At 36.6% G+C, this 21,151-nt stretch overlaps 1 protein-coding gene across 3 annotated transcripts in view; it reads left to right on the forward strand.

Annotated features, from left to right (window-relative positions):
* LOC107003228 overlaps positions 1-21,151 on the forward strand; it is a 33,807-nt gene that overhangs the window by 11,891 nt on the left and 765 nt on the right. The window contains exons 10-17 of one of the 3 annotated variants that reach the window (XM_015201523.2): positions 1,252-1,381; positions 1,458-1,547; positions 1,944-2,021; positions 8,961-9,052; positions 9,760-9,825; positions 9,916-9,982; positions 11,868-11,956; positions 19,864-19,990. In XM_015201523.2, the coding sequence (XP_015057009.1) occupies positions 1,252-1,381; positions 1,458-1,547; positions 1,944-2,021; positions 8,961-9,052; positions 9,760-9,825; positions 9,916-9,982; positions 11,868-11,956; positions 19,864-19,990 (739 nt within the window). The remainder of the gene's footprint in view (positions 1-1,251; positions 1,382-1,457; positions 1,548-1,943; positions 2,022-8,960; positions 9,053-9,759; positions 9,826-9,915; positions 9,983-11,867; positions 11,957-19,863; positions 19,991-21,151) is intronic. The other 2 variants (XM_015201524.2, XM_015201525.2) reach the window with 2 other exon arrangements.

The raw sequence follows: 21,151 nt of genomic DNA on the forward strand, positions 1-21,151 counted from the left end.
GGGGGGGGGGTTCCGAGTATCACCAAGGACAATGAAAGCATTTGGGCTCCCCATTCCCTACCACTGTGGAACACCACTTGCTTAGCAGTTGATTTGCCTTTCACTGTTTGCCCTCTTCAAGTACTTCAGTAGAGATAGATTTTCTTTTGAACAGGTACATTTTTGTGTATCAATAACAAACTACACAAAGGGTGTGTAGTCCCCCATATTTACATCCAGATGAGCAAAAAAATAAGCTCCTAGTCCTTAATCTTCTTGTAAGGAGTCGAGTACATCGTTAGCTGATTCAAACTCCTCCATTAAGCTATGTTTACACCAAAAAAAGAAAAGCCCCAGAAATTTCAACTTTAGTTTCTGTATACTAATGGCTTTGTCTTCAAAACAAACTTTGTTTCTTTCTCCCCATACAGTCCACCAAATACAAACTGGAACAATTTTCCATCTCTCTTTCTGATTGGAGGGATTGATATCACTATTTCAACATTTTAATACATCAGATACTCTTCCGGGCATAGTCCAGCTAATGCCCCTCAAGTTAATGAAGATCTTCCACAACTGGTCAGCCCCATTGATACTATTCCATTGGTTGATCCCGTCACATTCAGTGGTGTGGCAGTAGGATTCATCTATCTGTTTTGTACTTGCACCTTGTTCACAATTAGAGATGGTGACGTGTCACGACCCAAAAACCGGGTTCACTATGGGGAGGGGTTAAATGGTAATTTTATGAAAGTTTCCAAAAATGACCTTTAGGGTCATTATGTGATGTTTTCCAGATTGAGCTGCTACTCGGTAAATATGGCCATTGAAGCTCACTGTCATCAAGTTTATCCTGATTCTTCATGGTTATTTCAACTTGCCCATACCAGGATCTTGTGTCACAGGGTGCTTCTTCCGCTGACATTTTCCATTTGTTGCTGGCAATCTGTTGGTGGTTTTCTTCGGTCGTTCCTGTGCCATCGGGAGGTGTGCAAGTTACAGGCACCTAACGTGTCCCTAGAGAGAAACCTATTACCTCCATCCAATATTAATTGTCACATTTCTTGTTAGGCTAAGTTTTCTAAATAATCTTTTTTGCGTTTATTCTACATATTATTTTTATAAGTTGCAACCTTAAATCTTATTTTTGTAACAATAGTTTCTCTTTTCTGATTTTCATTATAATTATAAAATGGAGTTTAAGGTTTGTAGTTCCATACTTACATATTTTGTTCTAAGCCCTAATGAATAGTTATATGCTTGCTTCAACAGGTTACTTGCTTCTGATGTCTATGGTGTTATAAATATATGGGATAGAAGAGCCAGTGCTCTTCCATGTCTTGAGCTAGCAACCAATTCTAATAGTCCTGTTAACAGTATCAAATTGAATGCAGATGATCAGGTTACGACTAAGATGGATTCTTTTTTTTGCTATCAATAAATTCCATTTGTAAATCTTCTTTTTTTCCAAATAGTAGGTCATATTTGGAGCTAGCAAGCAGGGAACTATTTTCATGTGGGATATTCGTGGTGGAAGATCGTCTGCAGCTTTCCAGAATAACAGAGTGGTATTAATATTATATGTGTTTCTTTATTCTAGGCTTCCAATCATGATGCAACATATAGGAAAATATTATGTTGCTTTGTTGTCCATGTCAGATTTAATAGTTGACTAGCTAATTTGAACTGCTCCTGTTTTCTCTTCCATTGTGAGTGCTTGTGTCTTTTGTACTTGAGGCTTTGCGAAAATATATAATGAAATCTCTTATTTCACTACTGTTAAGATAAACGATGTTAATAACTTAAGTCTATCGTAAGTGAAAAAAAGGATCTTGGTTATTGATATCATGTGAATTGTATTTATGCCATCGATAAGTAGAACATGAGAAAGCAAGTGATCTTTTATTCCCCATGACTTTGGTAAAATTTTAATTGCATATAATATAGAGTTTTTGTTTTTTCAGGTAAGTTATTCTCCTATGACATCAATTAAATTGGCTTCTGAGCTAGAGAGAATTGCTTCTTTGAAGGTACGTTTACTTGTAAGTCATGTTGGTAGCCATTATCTTTTTTTTTGAGAATTGGTGAACATATGTTAGGTAGCCATTATCTTATTCTACAGTAATAACTATAGTGACATCATCTAGTCTCTCAATTCCCCAATATATTTGATTTTTGATTCTTGTTGGTATACTTATTAGCATGCCGAGTAGGGCACTGAAGCTAGTATTTTGCATGTTTGAGTACAGATAATCCTAATTATCTATTTTCCCGATATTCTTATGTCACGTCCCGAAACCCAATCCTAGACGTGACATGTACTCAGAACTCAATTAGGCCCGAGAGCACCAATCAACCTACTTAACCTGGATAATCCAATACAGATACCAATGCAGAAAAGGAGGCCCATTACAATTAATATTTAAAAGATTTCAAAGAGGAAAACTAATTCGACTCTTAATAAGAAAACCAATTCCAACTAACCACAGGTCTATGAAATTTCTACTAACATAATAACAATGTCTATGTCAGGACATGGCCCTCGCAATACCATGAAAATCAAAGGAAAGATTGATAAAAGAGAAGTTTGCTTTTCGAAAGATGGCAAGCTCACCACTACGCTAACTGTTGACTGTTGTCTCTGAATGATCTACTATTGCCCGAAACCATAAACCTGTGTATCTTATCCTACGTCATGAAATGATGTAGCGTGTGAGGACGGTCAATACACAAGTACAAATATGCAACCCAGGGGAAAGGACAAACAATATATATTCATACAATATAATCATATAGGAAAGACAATCATAAGTGCAGACTCAAAGCATTTTAACATCGACCTTTCGAAAACCATTAGTCTTGAATAGGGTAGTGTTCAACGACATAAAAGCGATCCACGAGCTATATGGGTTCGGAACCAAATTTTCCCAAAGAAAAGAGCTGCTCCAATTAACAACATACAATTGTCAATCTTATTTTAGGACAAGCACCTTCCACATCATCAAATGTGGATTCGAGTGATGAGTCATGAGGACCTTACACCTTGTCGGTGATAGGACCAACCTCTTTTTAAGCCCCCATTAAAACCTTTACAAGTTTACGTTTATTTAAAGTTATCCCAATAAGGTATATTTCCATTAGTATCGTCATACCATCACTTAATAACTATGTTGAATGTGTAATATACCATTTAAAACTCTTAACTCGTTCTTTGAAAATCAAAGACTCATTTATGTTAAAGCATTTCGCTCAATGTCATCATCCAAGTCTTTCCAAGTTACAAGTCAACATAAAAATGCTATATCATTAACATCTAATTGGGATGGGAAATTCCTTTGCTCGTCATTTTAAACCAAAGCCTTTGAAAATCTCACAAATTCTCTAATCCGTTATTTATACCAAAAAACCTTTTTCAAAATCATGAGGCAATTCACCAATTCAAAACCAACAATCCAAGCTTCGAAATCATATGTCACGCCCCGAGCTACCCCCGTGACGCGGACACGGAACCTAGGACTACAAGTGATCCCAAGCTAACCCTGCTGGCATGATCATGAGCATACTAAAGATAATAAACTGTTGCGGAAGCTAAATCATACTTAAAATGAAAAGATGGGGAATACCCATATTCTATAACTGAGATATTTGAAAACAATGAGTTTAATACAAAAGAAATATTAACTCAGTACTAAACTGAATCTAACTATGTCTGAAAATAGCTTCTAAACTAGACTAGAAATACTGGCACAAGCCCCAACTAAATCTAGCAAAAACTGAAACTAAATGACTAAAGACTGAAATGAAACTCATGATTGTTGTCCTCGGAGAATGAGGACTCACCACTGAATCTGCTGAACTGGAGATCAGGAAATCGATCTATGCGTGATCTGGATGCTGAGAACCTGAACCTACATCACGAGAAGATGTAGCGCACGTATGCGTCAGTACTTGAAAGGTACTGAGCATGTAGGATAGAGTACACCTGAAATAAAACATAACTGAACAAGTATAATAATCTGAACGTGATGTGCTGATTTCTGAGCTAACTGGATGCAATGACCAACTTATAACATGCTGAAACTGAATACTGAATATACTGATAAATGGTCAATACAGAGAGTCTGACTGAACTGTGGGAGCAACTAATAACCGACAATAAAAGCACATAAGCTAAATGTGGAGTCTGATGTTATGCCCCATCGAGAGGACCCAATATACCCTGCCAAAGGTATAAATGTATGCTGGCGTGATCACTAAACTGATTGCCCACAAAGGGGCTAGTAGTTCTGGGACTATTGGGTACGCTAAACCCTAGTCCAACTCGGTATTATACTACTCCCAATGAATTCTGTAAATTAACTGATTATATCTGAATTTCTGTAAATACTGGATAGCTCGAAACTTAACATGCAAACTGAGAATGCAACAATTAATCTGGTAATTATGCATTTATTACTGAGGCATGTATATCTGAAATGTCTGAAATATATGACCTAGCATGTGTAATTCAAGAACTAAAGAAATACAAAGCTAGGGTTCTGAAATTCATGCGATAATCTGTGTAATAACATGATAATCTGATTTGGAACATATATTTAATAAATTCATGAAGTTATATCAAAGTTCTAGAAATCCTAGGTTTAATCATGATAAGAGAATCAAGAACTGACTGAAACTAAGGATCCAATGGGTGAAAGGAACCCACTAGTGAAATCCACGGAAAAATACTTAAGTTCTGGGGCTGGAACTGCTGGAGCTTGTGGCGTCCTTGAACTAGGGTTCTTGAGCTTTTTTCTCCTCTCTTGCTTCTAAATTTCTATGTTTTGATTTAATGATTTGACTTGGATATGTTTTAATTATGTTTCTAGGCTTAAACTGACTAAAATCTGATGATTTAGGGTCAAAACGACGTAACTTAGGGTTTAAACGAAGTGGAAAAGGTCAAAAGGACCCCTGGGAAGGTTGCTTTCGGGCCTCACGACGGCCAAGACTGAGGGTCCGTCGTGCGCCCGACGCCCCGTCGTTGGGTCCGTCGTGAGGGCCTGTTCGACAGGCCTTTACTAAAATCTGCATAACTTTTTACTCGGAGGTCTGATTTTAGCAAGGTCGGTGGCTATGAAAAGATAATTCAATTATCTATCTGTGGGTAGGTCATGGGAGACCTAATTCATTTTGTGCTAAGAGTTTTGATCATTTTAAGTTGACCCAACTGCATTTTCCCTTAAATGGCTGCAAATTTTCCACCTACGGTCAGACCTACGGACCGTAGGTCCACCTACGAACCATGCTGGTCATCCATATCTCTTGTCAGAGAGTGGTTGAAGGGAGTCTTGATCGACGGTCACGGACTACGGAGCGTCGTTTGACCTACGGACCGTAAGTCCGTCCGTCGTCCGAGACTTAACCAATTTTTCTAGGCTTAAATTTTTGGCAGTTTCTGATCCCATTGACAGTTGTGCAGGACGGACCGTGGTTCAGGCTACGGTACGTCGATGCCACCGTTGGTAGCACCTGCAGATTTTTCTGAAAAACTAATTTTTGGTCTGTTTTGGCTACGGGGTGTTACATCATAATAAAGTAATTCAAAACAACATAGGAACATTTGTGATCAATTTTCAATAAAACATCTCTCAACCTTAACCTAAATTTGTATTTAGAAAATACAAATAATAGAAATGAACCTTGTATGAGTAGTTTGAGATGGGGAATGTTCAAACATACCTTTTGACGAAGAACTTAGGAAAGAGACCTTGAGAGTTAACCTTAGATCTTGCTTCTTGAATCCTTGAGTTTTTTTTTTTTTGAAGTTCTTGAGCGTAGAAATTTAGGAGTGAATGAGAGTCTTAATTATGAAATTGATCAGTCTATTAATGATTTCTTAGTTACCGTGTACAATAAAATGTGTCCATCTAATATGCTACGGAGGGATTATAAGTCACCATGATTGACAATTTAAAATATTTAAAAGATATACAAAAAATTTTGGTAAAGAATAGATTTGTTTGAATCTCAAAATCTGGAAGGTGCAACATAAATTGAGACGAAGTCCTTTCAAACAATGTGAAACAATAGGATTTTACCCATCTTTGTTTTTCTTTTTCATTTCATTAATTAGCTGATATTTTTGTCAAGCGTCCATCTAAAGTTGCAATGAAATTTAACTAATAATATTATACAAAGTAAGTATTGTCTGCACTAAATAAGAGTATCAAATGTGTCATGCATTAGATGAAAAATAAAGCTGACCACACTCTAATTTTAGGTGCATTAGTAAATTGGTTTTTTTGGTTTTCCCATTATGCTTAACCCTCTTGTGTTCTTATTTTGTCTTGTCATGTCTTGTGAAATGCCAGTTCAATGTGAGAAGATTGTCCATATTATGTGAGAGGATTATATTAAAGAGTAGTACAATACAACTTATGTTTAATTTTATCTTTTTATTGAATTAAAGTTTGATCAATAATTTTTTTTAGAATAACTTTGTGATTGTGTATTATGTGATTTTATAAATTTTTGCTTATTTTCTGACAATTTCGATAGTTTTACAACTTATGGAGTTTTTATGTTTATGAGAAAACATTCAACATAAAAAGTTCAAGTTGTATATCCAAACAAAACTTCAACTTCATATAACGATTTCATATCAGATGACCAAACAGGCCCTAACACCATAATAGTTAAGAACATCAATATGAAAAAGAAGTCCAAAATTTTCTTAAATTTTGAACTAATAATTTATTTTAAATTATGATTTTTTAACTATTCACAACACAAGACAAAATAAGAATACAAGACGGTTAAATATAATGGGAAAGGTAATGTGAAAACCAAAAAAATAATTTACTGATGCAGTTGAAATTACAATATGATCAGCTTTATTTTTCATCTAAGCATGAGAGGTCTAATTAATAATCATACTGTAATTTCTTGAAAGTGAAAAGAGTGTTGGATACTCTTATTCCATGTACACAATGCTTTGTACTCCCTCCGTTTAAAAAAAAATGACCTAGTTTGACTTGGAACGGAGTTTAAGAAAAGAAAAAAGACTTTTCAATCTTGTGGTTCTAAATTAAAGTTATGTCAAATATACCAAAATGTCCTTTAATCTTGTGGTTTTAAACATGCCACGTGAAAAGTTAAACTTAAAGTTTTGCCAAAAAAGGAAAGGGGTCATTCTTTTTGAAACAAACTAGAAAGGAAATAGGGTCATTCTTTTTGAAACGGAGGGAGTATAATGTTTTTAGCTAATTCCATTGCAATTTTAGATGGATCTGAGAAAAATATTGCAGCTAATTAATTAAATGAAAAGGAAAACAGAGATGGGGTAAAATCCTAGTGTTAGCCATTGTTTGAGAGGAAATACCAGTGTCAATTACACAATGTATTTAAATACCTAAAAGATACTCCCTGCGTCTCAATTCGTGTGGCACCTTCCGGATTTCGAGATTCAAACAAGCCTATTTTTGATCGATTTTTTTTGTATATCTTTTAAATATTTTAAATTATCAATCACGGTGACTTATACTCCCTCCGTCCACTATTAGATGGAAACTTTTTATTTTATACGGTAATTAAAAAATCATTAATAGATTGATCAACTTTATTAGCTTACACGGTAGTTAAGAAATCATCAATAGACTTGAATATTAGGTATATATGGAGAACCACCTGGTTCGTTGCTCAGTGGGAGACTAGTAACATGCTGTGCAGAGTACGACAAGCATTTTATGGTCTGAAGTAGTCTCCTTGAGCATGGTTTGAGAAGTTAAGCGTGGCTATTAAGGTATTTGACATGGTATGGTATGAAGTGAAGCTGATCATTTGTGTTTTATCGTCACTCTGCCCCAATTTTATGCATGCACTTAGTGGTTTACACTGATGACATAGTCATCATGAACAGTGACGAGGGAATTACCAAATTGAAACATCACCTTTTTCAACACTTTTAGACTAATGATTTTGGTTGATTGAGGTACTTCTTGGGCATTGGGGTTACTCAATCCAAATTAGGAATTGCAGTTCAATTGCCATTTAATGGAGTCAGAATATGCTTGATATTATTGAGTAAATAGTGATGGCAAATTGTAGGCCTATTGATACTACAACAAATCCAAATAATAAGCTCCTACTATTTCAGAGAGCCCATCGATGATCCTGTGAGATATGGGAGGCTGGTAGGGAAGTTGAACTATCTCACTGTGACTCGACCTGATATTGGCTTCCTGGTTAGTGTTGTAAGTTAATTCGTGGATTCTCTTTGTGAGAGTCATCTGCAGTTAATTGCATTCTTTGATACATGAAATCTGCTCTAGGACTTTACAAAGACCAAGGACATGAGAAAATTGTTGGATATCAGACTAGTAGGGTCATACCCTAACGGATGATGCACTTCTGGATACTTGTTCTAGTTGGGAAAAATTTGGTATCTTGGAAAAGTAAGAAGCAACATGTTGCTAAATCTGTGCAAAAATAAAATATCAGGCTATGATAGTGGTGACAGATCAAGCAACTATTGAAGGAGTTGAAATTTGGAGAGATTAAGGAAATGGAACTTGTGTGCGATAATGAAGTTGCACTTTATATTGCATCAAATCCAGTGTTTCAAGAGAGAAACAAACACAAAGATTGGTTGTAATTTTGTCAGAAGTTTTGTGCGGTCAAATGATCAGCTTACAACATATTCACAATCCACAAAGTCCCTAGCCAGTCACAAGATGAGTTATATATGTAGCAAGCTTGGTACATAAAATTTGTATGCACCAACGTGAAGGGGTGGGTTCGAATCGTTGTGATTTGTAATTAGGTATTGATTTCCTTTCCTTTTAAGGCCTTTGAACATAGTTATTTAAACCACAATAGCTTGAGGGATTAACCAAGCCGAGTTCCTCTCATCCCCTCTTCCGTTTTCACATTCTGTGTAGTTATTCTCATAATTTACATACATTATCGATTTCCATCTTATTCAAGATATCATTTTGCAGGCTCAGTCAAATATAGTATCAAAGGAAATACACTCCATTGACATAAATCCATCTTGTCAAAATCAATTGGCATTTCATCTTGATGATGGCTGGTAAGTTGGAAAGGAAATGCATAGACATTTTTTCATTGTACTTCTTGATGCATTTTTATGCCCAGTGTGCTGAATTATGCGTTGCTTAATTGGTGGCTTTTCTCTGTTATTATTGGAATGCGTTCTATTGATTTCAGATCATTCACATACTTACTTTTGTTTAACAGAGAAGGTACTGGAATATTTTTGGTAGAACTCTTGTTACGTAATGGTGGTGTCAATAAAATTTTTCAAACTTGAGGTGGAGTAGGAAACTCACTGAGTCATGAATCATGATCAAAGATTTTCACGTGACCCATACACTAAGCATGCTTTCAAGGCTTTGTCGTTATGCTTTTTCTGAGTATTCCTGCATGAAAGTAGGTCCTATGTTGGGTGTTTTATTTTGGATTGCCGAAGTTAATATTACGTGCTTCTGCTAATTGACGTTGTGGTACCTTTGTACCTTTGGCATCAAGTAGCCACAGATATTTCATACATTTCTCGAATGCGCACACTGAAGTGTGAAAGCAAGTGGATGAAATCAAAGAGCAATCACCACTTTTTCCTGTCTGTCAATGTATACTCGTCTTTATTCCTAAGTACTGATTATTAGATATTTATTTTTAACTAAATGTGACATACTACGAAAGTGTTGGTGCTGACTTGTTTTGCTACTAATACATATATCACTCCTTAGTTGTTTGTAAGTCTCGGTTTTTTTACAGGTCAGGTGTTTTGGATGTCCATAGTTTGAAAGTCACACATATTCATTGTCCTCCTCCACCTTGGTTGTGAGTAAAAGACATTTATAGTTTAGTATTCTAAAGGACGATCTGTTTACTACTTTTATCTTACATAATGTATCTTCGTCCTGAGTGTAGGGATGACTTCAATGATTTGGCTAACTTACGTTGTTTACGGAAACCTTCATGGATACCAGCATATTCTGTAAGACTAATCCTTCTGCTGCACATACTTCTTTAGTTCTCCTTGAGTTATATCAGTGCACCATAGATTCATTTTTGTTAAGATTGTTTTTGGGAGAAGTATTTCTGTAAAAAATTATGTTTTTTCTCTTAAAATCAGGTTTTATATACTTTAGATTAGTCACTTATACTGTGTTTTAAATTTCATATAGTACTTGACCATGATAAGTATTGGTATGAGGGGCTTCATCTCTAATTTATTATCTGTTTGAAAGTTGAGGGAATGAGTGAATTCAGTTGGCCGTTATATGTTCTAGAGGAGTGGTCAATTTAATATCCTATTTTATACAGTATTATGCATTTAATAAGAAGTCCTTTGGCATCATTAAGTACTAAGAGTTCCAAAAAGTTTTTATTTTGATATCTTCTTTGATTTGCTTGAGCCGGGGGTCTTTCGGAAATAATCTCTCTACCCCTAAGAGGTAGCGGTAAGGTCTGTGCACAATCTACCCTCCCCATACCCCATCTTGTGGGATTTCACTGGGTTTGTTGTTGTTGTTGATGGGAGGTAGCAGCAGGTGATAGTAGGTTTTCTTTTCTCCATATTAATTTATAATTTTAAAATTTTACCAGTTTTTTGCTGATTTTTGACCCTAAGCCATCATGCTGATATTTTATCATCTCCCATGCTTATGGACATGACTAAAAATACCGTTCAAAATGGCTTGTTTGTTTCTATAATGTGGATGGTGAGAGAAACTGGTTTCAACTTGACTGCATTAAACCATCATCAGTTAATTGTGCATGAGGAAACTAGATGGAAGATACTGATATTTTGGGCAAGGATTATATCTCAGTGGATTGTTCTACGAGTCTATGATCCCCTGTTTCAAAGGCTGATTTACAGTTATTTGGATCATCCTTTTACATCTTTTCTTCTTGATTCATTTTGGGTAAGCCTTGGGGGCGGAGGAAGGGGGAGAAAGTGCTATGTGAATGCCATTCCACATTGAGGCGAGGCGAGCTAATGGCGACAAAAATGGTGCCGCCTTTTTGATTTAAATTTTTTTAAAAGATTTGACTTAATAATATTAGTCAGAATTATTTTTTTTTTCTATTTTCAAAATTGCTGCTGCCCGACTCCTCTTCCCCTTGCGATCTCCTCTCCCCGACTCCTCTTCCCTTCGCGATCTCTTCTATTGTCAAAATTTGCCGGTCGCGTCTCTTCTCCTGTTCTCCATCATCTTCGAGTTGCTGCTGCACTGAGGACCTGAGGTATACCTCTTTTTTTTCTTCTTCTTTTGATCTTTTCAGTTCTTCTTGAGTTCTTTTCTTCAAGAGTTGGATAGTTTTGAAGAAGAATAGACTTTTAAAGTTTTAGTATTGTATTTTGAATTATTTGGTCTTCAAAGTTTTAGACTTTTTAGTATCTACTATTGATTTTTGAATTGAATATTTGCTAATATGTGTTATTACTATTAAGATTTTGGATATTTATATATGCAATTAAATATTTTTAATTTTTGGTATTAATTGGCGCCTTGATTCAAAAAGGCAAGCGCCTCGCCGCGTGGCGGGGCAGGCCCTTGTCGCCTTTTGTCGCCTCTCGCCATCCAAAACACTGGAGATGACATCACACTTCAACAGACCCATCATCCCGAAATCCTGGATATGCCTCTGTACAAGTCAACACACCCATCATCCCGAAATCCTAGTTACGCCTCCTCTTTACAAGTAAATCTATCAGAGGAAACAAAATAAGAAAATCTCTCAGTAGCAATACCGATGTATACTATATGCAGATGTGTCTATGAACATTTTATGACAATTTACATCTGTTTGCTTCAAGTAGAATATTTTGCTGCAATGCGAGTTCTTATGTTCTACTGAAATTTCTTTTGCTGCAGATTTATGTGGTTGGATCATTGTCAAGTAATGGGCTCTATCTTTTGGATTTCTATCCAGATCGAAGCTCCCCTTGCCATGTGGATTTCAAGTAATTTTCAGTTCTGTTATTTCCTTTTAACATATTTACATTAGATGTTCATAGTGGACTGTTAAGTTTTTTTTTTTTTTTTTACTTTCATGATACTTAATGCAGATCTTTTCATATGATCTCTTTGATGGCCATAGCCCATAGTGGACAGTTCTGATTCTCTGTTTCTAGTTTCGACGTACTTGATGCAGATCCTTACATATGATTTCTTTTCGACTTAGATTCTTAACTGGCCAAATTGACAAAATCTGGGGGATTCACGGTGTGTTAAGATGTTTTCTAGGAAAACAAATAGAATTTTTACTTATTTTCTAGTGTTTGATAATGAAGCAAATAAATATTATCCCACGAGTATTTATATGTAATCTAACTAAACACGATGGGAATGGGATGAGGTGGGGTTTAGGGATGGGTATAAAGATTCAGATGAGGAGGTCAAAGGGATCTTCTTATTGAATCTGTCATCCAACATTAAATACATGAACTACAACCAATTTAAGCTGAAATGTATGCAACTATCTTCTTAACTTAAGCTAAAGTGTAGGCAACTATCTGCCCCCAGAATAGGAACTAATAACTACTAGATATGCTCCAAAGCATTAGGAGACTTGTTCAAACTATGATAAAATAGTAACAAGAGATAAATAAAATAATATCCTATGACTTAGTGAAAATAGACAGAACATAAGACAGTTAATACACCCCCTCAAGTTAGGCATGGTGTAACAAAATACAATCCCTAACTTGGAACAATATCTAGTGAAGGCTGATTGGCAGTGGCTTGGTGAAGGTATCAACAAGTTGATCACAAGCATGAGTATGGGTAACATGAACTCGATGAGCTTGAACCTGGTCACGGACATATGCAAAATATACAACAATATGTTTTATACGGGTATGAAACACTAGGTTGTGTGATAAATAACTCTAACATTGTCATAGTAGATTGTTGGTTACTTCGAAATGGTGACATGTAACTCATGAGTAAGTTTCTCACCAAAGTGAGCTCTGCAAGTGCATTGTCGACTGATTTATACTTGCCTTGGTGGATGAGCGAGCCACATAATGTTGCTTTTTAACGACCAACTAACTGGATTTGGTCCAAAGAAAAGGTTGTAACCTGATATAGAGATTTTGTCATTCGGATCGCATCCCAGTCCACATCAGCATACACATACAATTAGAGTCAGAGTTGCGAAGGTTGCAAAGTGCTGAACTCGCAGTTTCTTTGAGATACCGTATACTCTTTTAATCGCTTTCCAATGTTCATGAGTAGGCGCAGGCATAAATTGTGACAATTTATTGACTTCATAAGAAATGTTTGGACGAGTGAGGGACAAATACTGCAATATTTCAAGGGTACACTGGTAGCACGTGGCATCAGTAGATAGAGAACCGTCAGCATACTCAAAGTGGTATGCTGGAACACATGGGAGTAGAAACACGAACACCTTTACAATTGTCCATATCCAGTTCGGAAAGAATGTCCAAAATGTATCTTGATTGTGAAAGAATGAGACCGTTCAGTACTTTCTTAAGTCAACACCCAAGAAGTAGTTCAGATTGCCAAGATTCTTCAATGAAAATATTTCTACAAAGAATCTGATGACAAATTTAATAACTAGTGTATGGTTCCCAGTGATTATGATGTCGTCAACATAGACAAACACATAAATAGTTACATCCAAATACTTCCATACAAATAAAGAGGTTTCAGATATTGTTTTGACAAAGCCCATTCTCAGCAGATGTTCACTCAAAATGTTTTACTAAGCTCGGGGGGCTTGTTTGAGGTCATGAATAGCGTTCTTCAGTTTGTAAACATGAGTTGGAAGTTGGGGATTAATAAATCCCCAGAGTTCAGGCATAGAAATTTCTTCATCCAATTTTCCTTGTAGGAAAACATTATTGACATCAAGTTGATAGATTGGCCAATTGTGTTGCATAACTATAGATAGCACCAATCTTATGGTTTGGTTATTAAAACATCATACTCTACTGTCATGGCTTGTCTCCACTCTTCATGTCTATCGGCCTGTTTGAAAGTTACAAGTGTAGGAGTCAAATGTTTCAGAAAAGAGAGTTCTCTTTTTTCTTGAAGATATTAATTTGTGACCTAGTTACACTACTGTTTGGGGGTGCTGGGGGAATTGTAACTGTCACGCCCCGAGCTACCCCCGAGACGCGGACACGGAACCTAGGACCACAAGTGATCCCAAGCTAACCCTGCTGGCATGATCATGAGCATACTAAAGAATATAAACTGTTGCGGAAACTAAATCATAATTTTAAACTGAAAAGATGGGGAATACCCATATTCTGTAACTGAGATATAGAGATCAATGAGTTTAATAAAAAGAAGTTATTAACTCAATATTAAGCTGAAACTCACTATGTCTGAAATAAGCCTCTAAACTGGACTAGATATACTGGGACAAGCCCCAGCTAAATCTAGCAAAAACTGAAACTAAAAGACTAAATACTGAAAAGAAACTTATGACTATTGTCCTCGGAGAACGAGGACTCACCACTAAATCTGCTGAACTAGAGATTCGAAAATCGATCTATGCGTGATCTGGATGCTGAGAACCTGAACCTACATCACGAGAAGATGTAGCCCACGTATGCGTCAGTATTTGAAATAAAACATAACTGAACAAGCACAAAATCAAGTATAATAATCTGAACATGATATGCTGATTTCTGAGCTAACTGGATGCAAGGACCAATTTATAGCATGCTGAAACTGGATACTGAGTATACTGATAAATGGTCAATGCAAGAGAGTCTGATTGAACTGTGGGAGCTACTAATAACCGATAATAAAACCACATGAGCTAAATGTGGAGTCTGATGTATACACCCAATCAAGAGAACTCAATATACCTTGCCAAAGGTATAAAGACATGCTGGCGTGATCACTAAACTGATTGCCCACAGAGAGGACTTACAACCTACTTGGCTAGTAGGTTTGGGGCTAATTGGGTACGCTGAATCCTAGCCCAACTCGGTATTATGCTACTCCCATTGATTTATGTGATTAACTGATTATGATTGAGTTTCTGTAAATACTGGATAGCTCAAAACTGAACATGCAAACTGAGAATGCAACAATTAATCCGGTAATTATGCATTTATAACTGAGACATGTATATATGAAGTAACTGAAATATCTGACCTGGCATGTGTAATTCAAGAACTAAAGTAATACATAGCTAGGGTTCTGAAATTCATGCAATAAACTGAATAATAACTTTACAATCTGATTTGGAACATATATTAATAAATTCATGAAGTTCTACCAAAGTTCTAGAAACCCTAGGTTTAATCATGATAAGAGAATCAAGAACTGGCTGAAAACTAGGGACCCAATGGGTGAAAGGAACCCACTAGTGAAATCTCACATACCTGGTGATGAAATTCACGGAGAAACACTTAGATTTCGGGGCTGGAACTGCTGGAACCTTGCTGCGTTCTTGAACTAGGGTTCTTAACCTTTTTCTCCTTTCTTGCTTCTAATTTTCTATGTTTTGATTAATGATTTGACTAAGGGTAAGTTTTAGTTTTGTTTTAAGGCTTAAATTGACTAAAATCTGATGATTTAGGGTCAAAACGACCTATCTTAGGGTTTAAACAAAGTGGGAAAATACCAAAAGACCTCTGGGTTAGTTGCTGTCGAACCAAACGACGATCAGGACTGACGGTCCGTCGTTTGGTCCGTAGGTTGGGCCTGTTCGACAGGCCTTTACTAAAACGGGCATAACTTTTTACTAGGATGTCGGATTTTAGCAAGGTTGGTGGCTATGGAAAGCTAATCCAATTATCCATTTGTTGGTAGGTCATGGGACACCTAATTCATTTTGTGCTGAGAGTTATGATCATTTGAAATTGATCCAAATGCATTTTTCCCCTAACTGTCTGCTATTTCTCAGCTACGGTTTGTAGGTCCATCTACGGACCGTGCTGGTCATCCGTTGCTCTTGTTAGAGAGTAAATGAATGGGGTGTCGATCGACGGTCACGGACTACGGACCGTAGTCTGACCTACGAACCGTAGGTTTATGCGTCGATCATGACTTAACCAAATTTTCCTGGGCTGAGATTTTGGGGGTTTCTGACCCCATTGACGGATGTGCAGGACGGACCGTGGGTCAATCTACGGTCCGTCGATGGCCCCGTTGGTTGCGCTTGCAGATTTTTCTGAAAAGCTGGTTTTTGGTCTGTTTTGGATACGGNTATATATATAAAGCCAAAAGATCCCTCCTAGAACCTAGAAGTCACGAGAGCTACTAAATAAAATAGTACAAGTCTCAAAAGTGGACCAAAATAAACAGATTGGTCTCACAATGCAAAAGACTAGTCAAATAATACAGATGGAGACAGGTATGATCCAGGACAACCATGTCCTCACCATCACCTACGAATACTACGCTTGCTGGCTTGAAGTCAACTTGTATAGCTGGTGCTCGCACCTGCATCACAAAACAAATGCAGAAGTGTAGCATGAGTACCAAAACAACAGGTGCTCGGTAGGCATCATAGGCCGGCTGAGCAAGAAAAGTAGAGGCAATATGAAAAGCGAGAATTTAGTACAATAGAGATAAAAGAGCAGAAATCTAACAGAAATGCACACGAGTGTAGAAAAGACTGAAATGAAGTAAGTAACTAACTAAAACCTAACTGGACCCATAAGCCCAGAAAGTATACTCGTGTGAAGTTTAAATAAAAACCTGAATGGACCTCCAAAATTCCAACGAGTACACAAAATAGCTATCCCTACTTAAAACAAAGCCCGGTGAATCCGGAGCTGGAGAGTGCGTAGCCCAGACCTTGTAACATGGATAGTTCCCAAAGTAACTAATAGGATCATCCAAAGCCAGAATGTGCGTTCGGACCTTGAATCGTGGATAGGCCTCCAAAAGAACCAATAGGATCTAGCCGATATGTATTAACTCTGTAGAGGATAAAGAGTTTGAATCATGTACTGCTACTGTAGATCAAATTACTTGACCTCAAATCTGTGACCAATGATAAGAAGTGTGATCGGACCTTGAATCTGCGAACATAAAGCTGCTGAAGATTACCATGGCAAATCATCATCATAGTACCAACCATGGGACGACGTCCATACCAAGGTAATCAATGTAGTACTCCAAGCCTGAAATGAATCCAGTTCCACGTCGCCAAGGAAGACCCAAAATCTTAATCGTAAATTGAAGGGCCGTAGAAAGAGGCACTTATGGATAGAAGGTCATCAATCTGAGTTATCGCTTAATCTAAGGCTCATTCTATCAGACCAAGTCTCCTACATCATTCTATAGGGAGCTAAGTCGTTTGAAGCGACATCAAAACAGAACTAAGGCCTATCGGCTCCAAAATTAGTTAGTCTACGGCAAACAGTAGTCTACACTAGACTAAGGCCAAACATGCTTCCAACATCAGTAGAAAAAAAAACAATCAAGCCACAAGGTAGGGATGGTCAAAAAAGAAGAGCAACGTGCCAACGTAGTACCGACATAACTCGAAGTAAGCATAAAACATGATTTCTAAGTAACTAAGCATGATCAACTAACCACCCGACCAAAATTCACACAAATCAACATGCATTTACATTCTCGAGCTCAATCTAAAGGTTGGGAAGCCATAGCCTACCTAAAAGTAGATCGCACGTGCTCCAAAGATTTTTTTTTTGTACGGCCTTTGAATGCTTCCATGCTATCAAAAATAGGATCACAACGTTAAGAAGGTCGTTTAGACACCAAAAACACAATAATCGAAGATGCACCAAATCCGAGTCAAAATGAGAATGTGCGACCCGCGTCGAAAATCCTGGAATAGACTTCGTCAAAAGGTCCACTAAGCTCTCCAATATGTATCCCAAAACAGGACTTGGGGCTTGGAACATATATAATCAACAACGTGCAATAAAACACCAATAAAAGCCCACGAAGCGAAGGGCACACGTATGTCAGCACCAGCTGATGCACATTAGCTGGTTTTGGCCAATGCCAAAATCTCCAATGGGGTGCTTGAGATACGTTCAGAACGCAATGTGCGCAAAAAAATATGTTGCCTTTCCAATTTCGACATTCCGAACTCAACAAATTCGTCAAAACTTTCAATCAAGGTCATCTTGACAAAAAGTGGGTCCTACACCCAAGCTTCCTTATACGAGTTGATTATTTGAAAGGTTCTTCAAATGGTTAGAAAGATAAATTACCTAGTTAGTTCATAAATTTTAATTAAGTTTAAGATTTCAAATAATTAATTATATTAATTCTAATTAAGTTCAAGTTATTATAAATTAAGTTCAAAGTTTCTAAATAATTAACTTCAAATTGAATTCATGTTCTAATTAAATTTAATTATTTAAGTTCTAATCAATTAAAGACACCATGAATTAGTTATATTCAAGTTCAAGTTCAAGTTCTAAATTGAAGTCCATATAAAAGTTATTAGTTATATATTAAGTTGAAATCCAATAATTTGTTATATTCAAGTTCTAAGTTCAATTAGTTCAAGTTCTAATTAAACTGCAAGGGGGCTCAAGATTAGTTCGAAAGCGTCGGGATCCGCGCGAAAGGTCCTTCTAGACTAACTTGACGTTTTGGAGCTAACAGAACAGTTAGAATTGTATTTTGAGGCTGTCTTCCTGAATTTTTGACCCAAGTCAATTATTCAAGTTTCAAAAGCTCCAAAACACGAAAACTTGCACAGAATCCAAATGAATGACCAGGTGACGAAATCTTCAGTCGCAGCAAGTCATAAATGACTTGGGGTCGCTATAGGAACTATCTAAACGATGAAAAGAAGGCAATAACACAGAAATGACCTGGAGGGTCATTACAGTATGTGAGCAGAGGCTTATGTGTAGCAGTGTCGTGTGAAGAAGAAGGGACACAAAGTTGTGAAGAAGAAGGAGTAGGGAGTTGCAGATTACCTGATGTCTCTGCTTGGTACTTAGCCGTTGTTGTAGGAATGATCATCACGAGGGAATAGGTTATATTGTTAGACTTGGACTCTGCAGGGATTGAAATAAGTGATGGAATAGAGAGAGGAGTTTGAATCGTTGTTGGACTGTTCTCGTTGGAGTCAATAACTCCCCAACTTAATTGGAAGTATATTTTCGTAAATGGATGAACATACTTTTAGAAGTGAATTATTTTTCAAAACTAGACATCATGACTTAATTTTTTTATTTTTTTCTGGAGTGGACTGGGTCAAAGCATATATGAGCACGGTGAGCCTATGAGATACCTAAATACACACGGGGTGGACCAGGGTTCAAGTTTATTTTGATATATATATAAAGTTTAAGCCATGGGTAATAGAGATAATCAGATTTTTTGTAAGGTGGTATAGTCAGGACTCAGGAGATCTACCAAATAGTTTTTGATAGGGTGACTCGTCATTCATGATAGGAGTGGCAACTATCTACTAAACTTGAGCTTTGTTGGCAACTATCTACTAAACTTAAGCTAAAGTATAGGCAATTTATCCGCTTACGGAAAGGAACTAATAATTACTCCTAGATAAGCTCCATAGCATTAGGGAGACTTATTCAAACTATAATAAAATAGTAACAAGAGATGAATAAAATTATAATATATTCTATGACTTAGTGAAAATAGACAGAAGATAAGATAGTTAATAGGGGGTGGGATGGTCAAGCGGCAGGGGTTGGGAGTGTTGGGTGAGTGAGGAGGAGACAATGAACTTGGATTGTCATTTATAGAACTTGCTTTCCTTAAATCATTAGAAAAGTCATTTTCCTCATTTTAAAAGAATTTGTTTTCATAGAGAAAATGTTTTCCAAAACATTTCGACAAACTCCATACCCAACACACCCTCAATGTTGTTCATTTTTGCTCGGAGAATATGGCTTAAGTGAGGGTATTCTTCTTATAGTGAAGAGATGCAAGAGCTTTGCGGAGGAAAGAGCCTGCAGAAGCAAAATCAATTCATTCCAACAACTGAAGGTGTTACTGCATGTATTACTCATCCCTCAAGTGGAACCATTGTGGTTGGAACCAAGGTCTGTATACTGATTCACCTTACCCGACGGACCTTATTTTCTGGTTATGCTATTCTTCTATATATATGAAGCCTTTGCACCTCATGTCATTTTATCATAGTTTTTTGTCCCTATTTGTGTTACATTAGTTCTATTTTGATATATTGCAGAATGTTTTTTCTATTAATAATGAATTTTTTCATAGATGACAAACTTGCACTGAGCCGGTTCTATAAAAAGAAATTACAAGTTGTTCAACTCCCTTATCATGTCTAACATTACATGTACATCATTTACAAGAGACAAGTTGCACCAAAAACCTAGTAAAGCATTTTTGTTCAAGGCTAAGTATGTCTGTCCTTATGCCTTAGAGCAAATTCAACTGTTTCTTTCAAGCTAAATAGTCCTCCAGATGATGCGTGTTGAGTGTTCCAAGTCTTCAGGTACTTCTTGTTCACTCCCTTTCTTTCCAGAAATGCAGTAGGTCTAAAGTGGAGTTGCAAAAATACATGCACCAAAGCTGAAATATGACCTTGCAATTCGTAAAAAGATGTCAGTTATCTTCAGAATATTCGTCACATATGTTGCAGACTGTTTTACACCATGCCATTTATTATGTCTTTTTAATACTATTTTCAAAAGTTTTAGGAATTTCAAATAATTAGTCAAATTCAAATTTTGATGTTACGTTCTCTGTATTGGCAACCTTTGGTCAATCTTTATTTTAATGTTTACTTCTACTATTACATACATAATACACAAGACAATGATATCTTATGGACAATGACGAGTCCAAGCAGCCACCAATCCAGCAGACGAGGGGCATTCAGATGTAGACTTCAGTCCTGCTACCTCTCTTCAGTTTCTTGTGAATCTTCCTGTGTTTTTTTTAAATGCAGTTCCTTTAGAGGCAGTAACTGCTTTATCCGTATGAAAATAGAACCTCCATCTCTTTACAGTCAAAGCCCAAGTTATCTGAGACTGTTTCAAAGGGATCACAATTTTAAAAGAAGTGAATAAAATTTGAAATGCTTGTAGTCTCTGAGAACCTGGTACAGTCATTGTTTATTGCTTATCTTGTTAAAATAATGCTTTTCTCAAAACAGTATGCTGGAAAACATGTGACTAATAGAAGCATACATATCAATATGATGCTAATTTTCTGTTCTAACAAGTCATTAT

The sequence above is a fragment of the Solanum pennellii genome, chromosome 11, assembly GCF_001406875.1.
Source record: "Solanum pennellii chromosome 11, SPENNV200".
NCBI lineage: Eukaryota > Viridiplantae > Streptophyta > Magnoliopsida > Solanales > Solanaceae > Solanum > Solanum pennellii.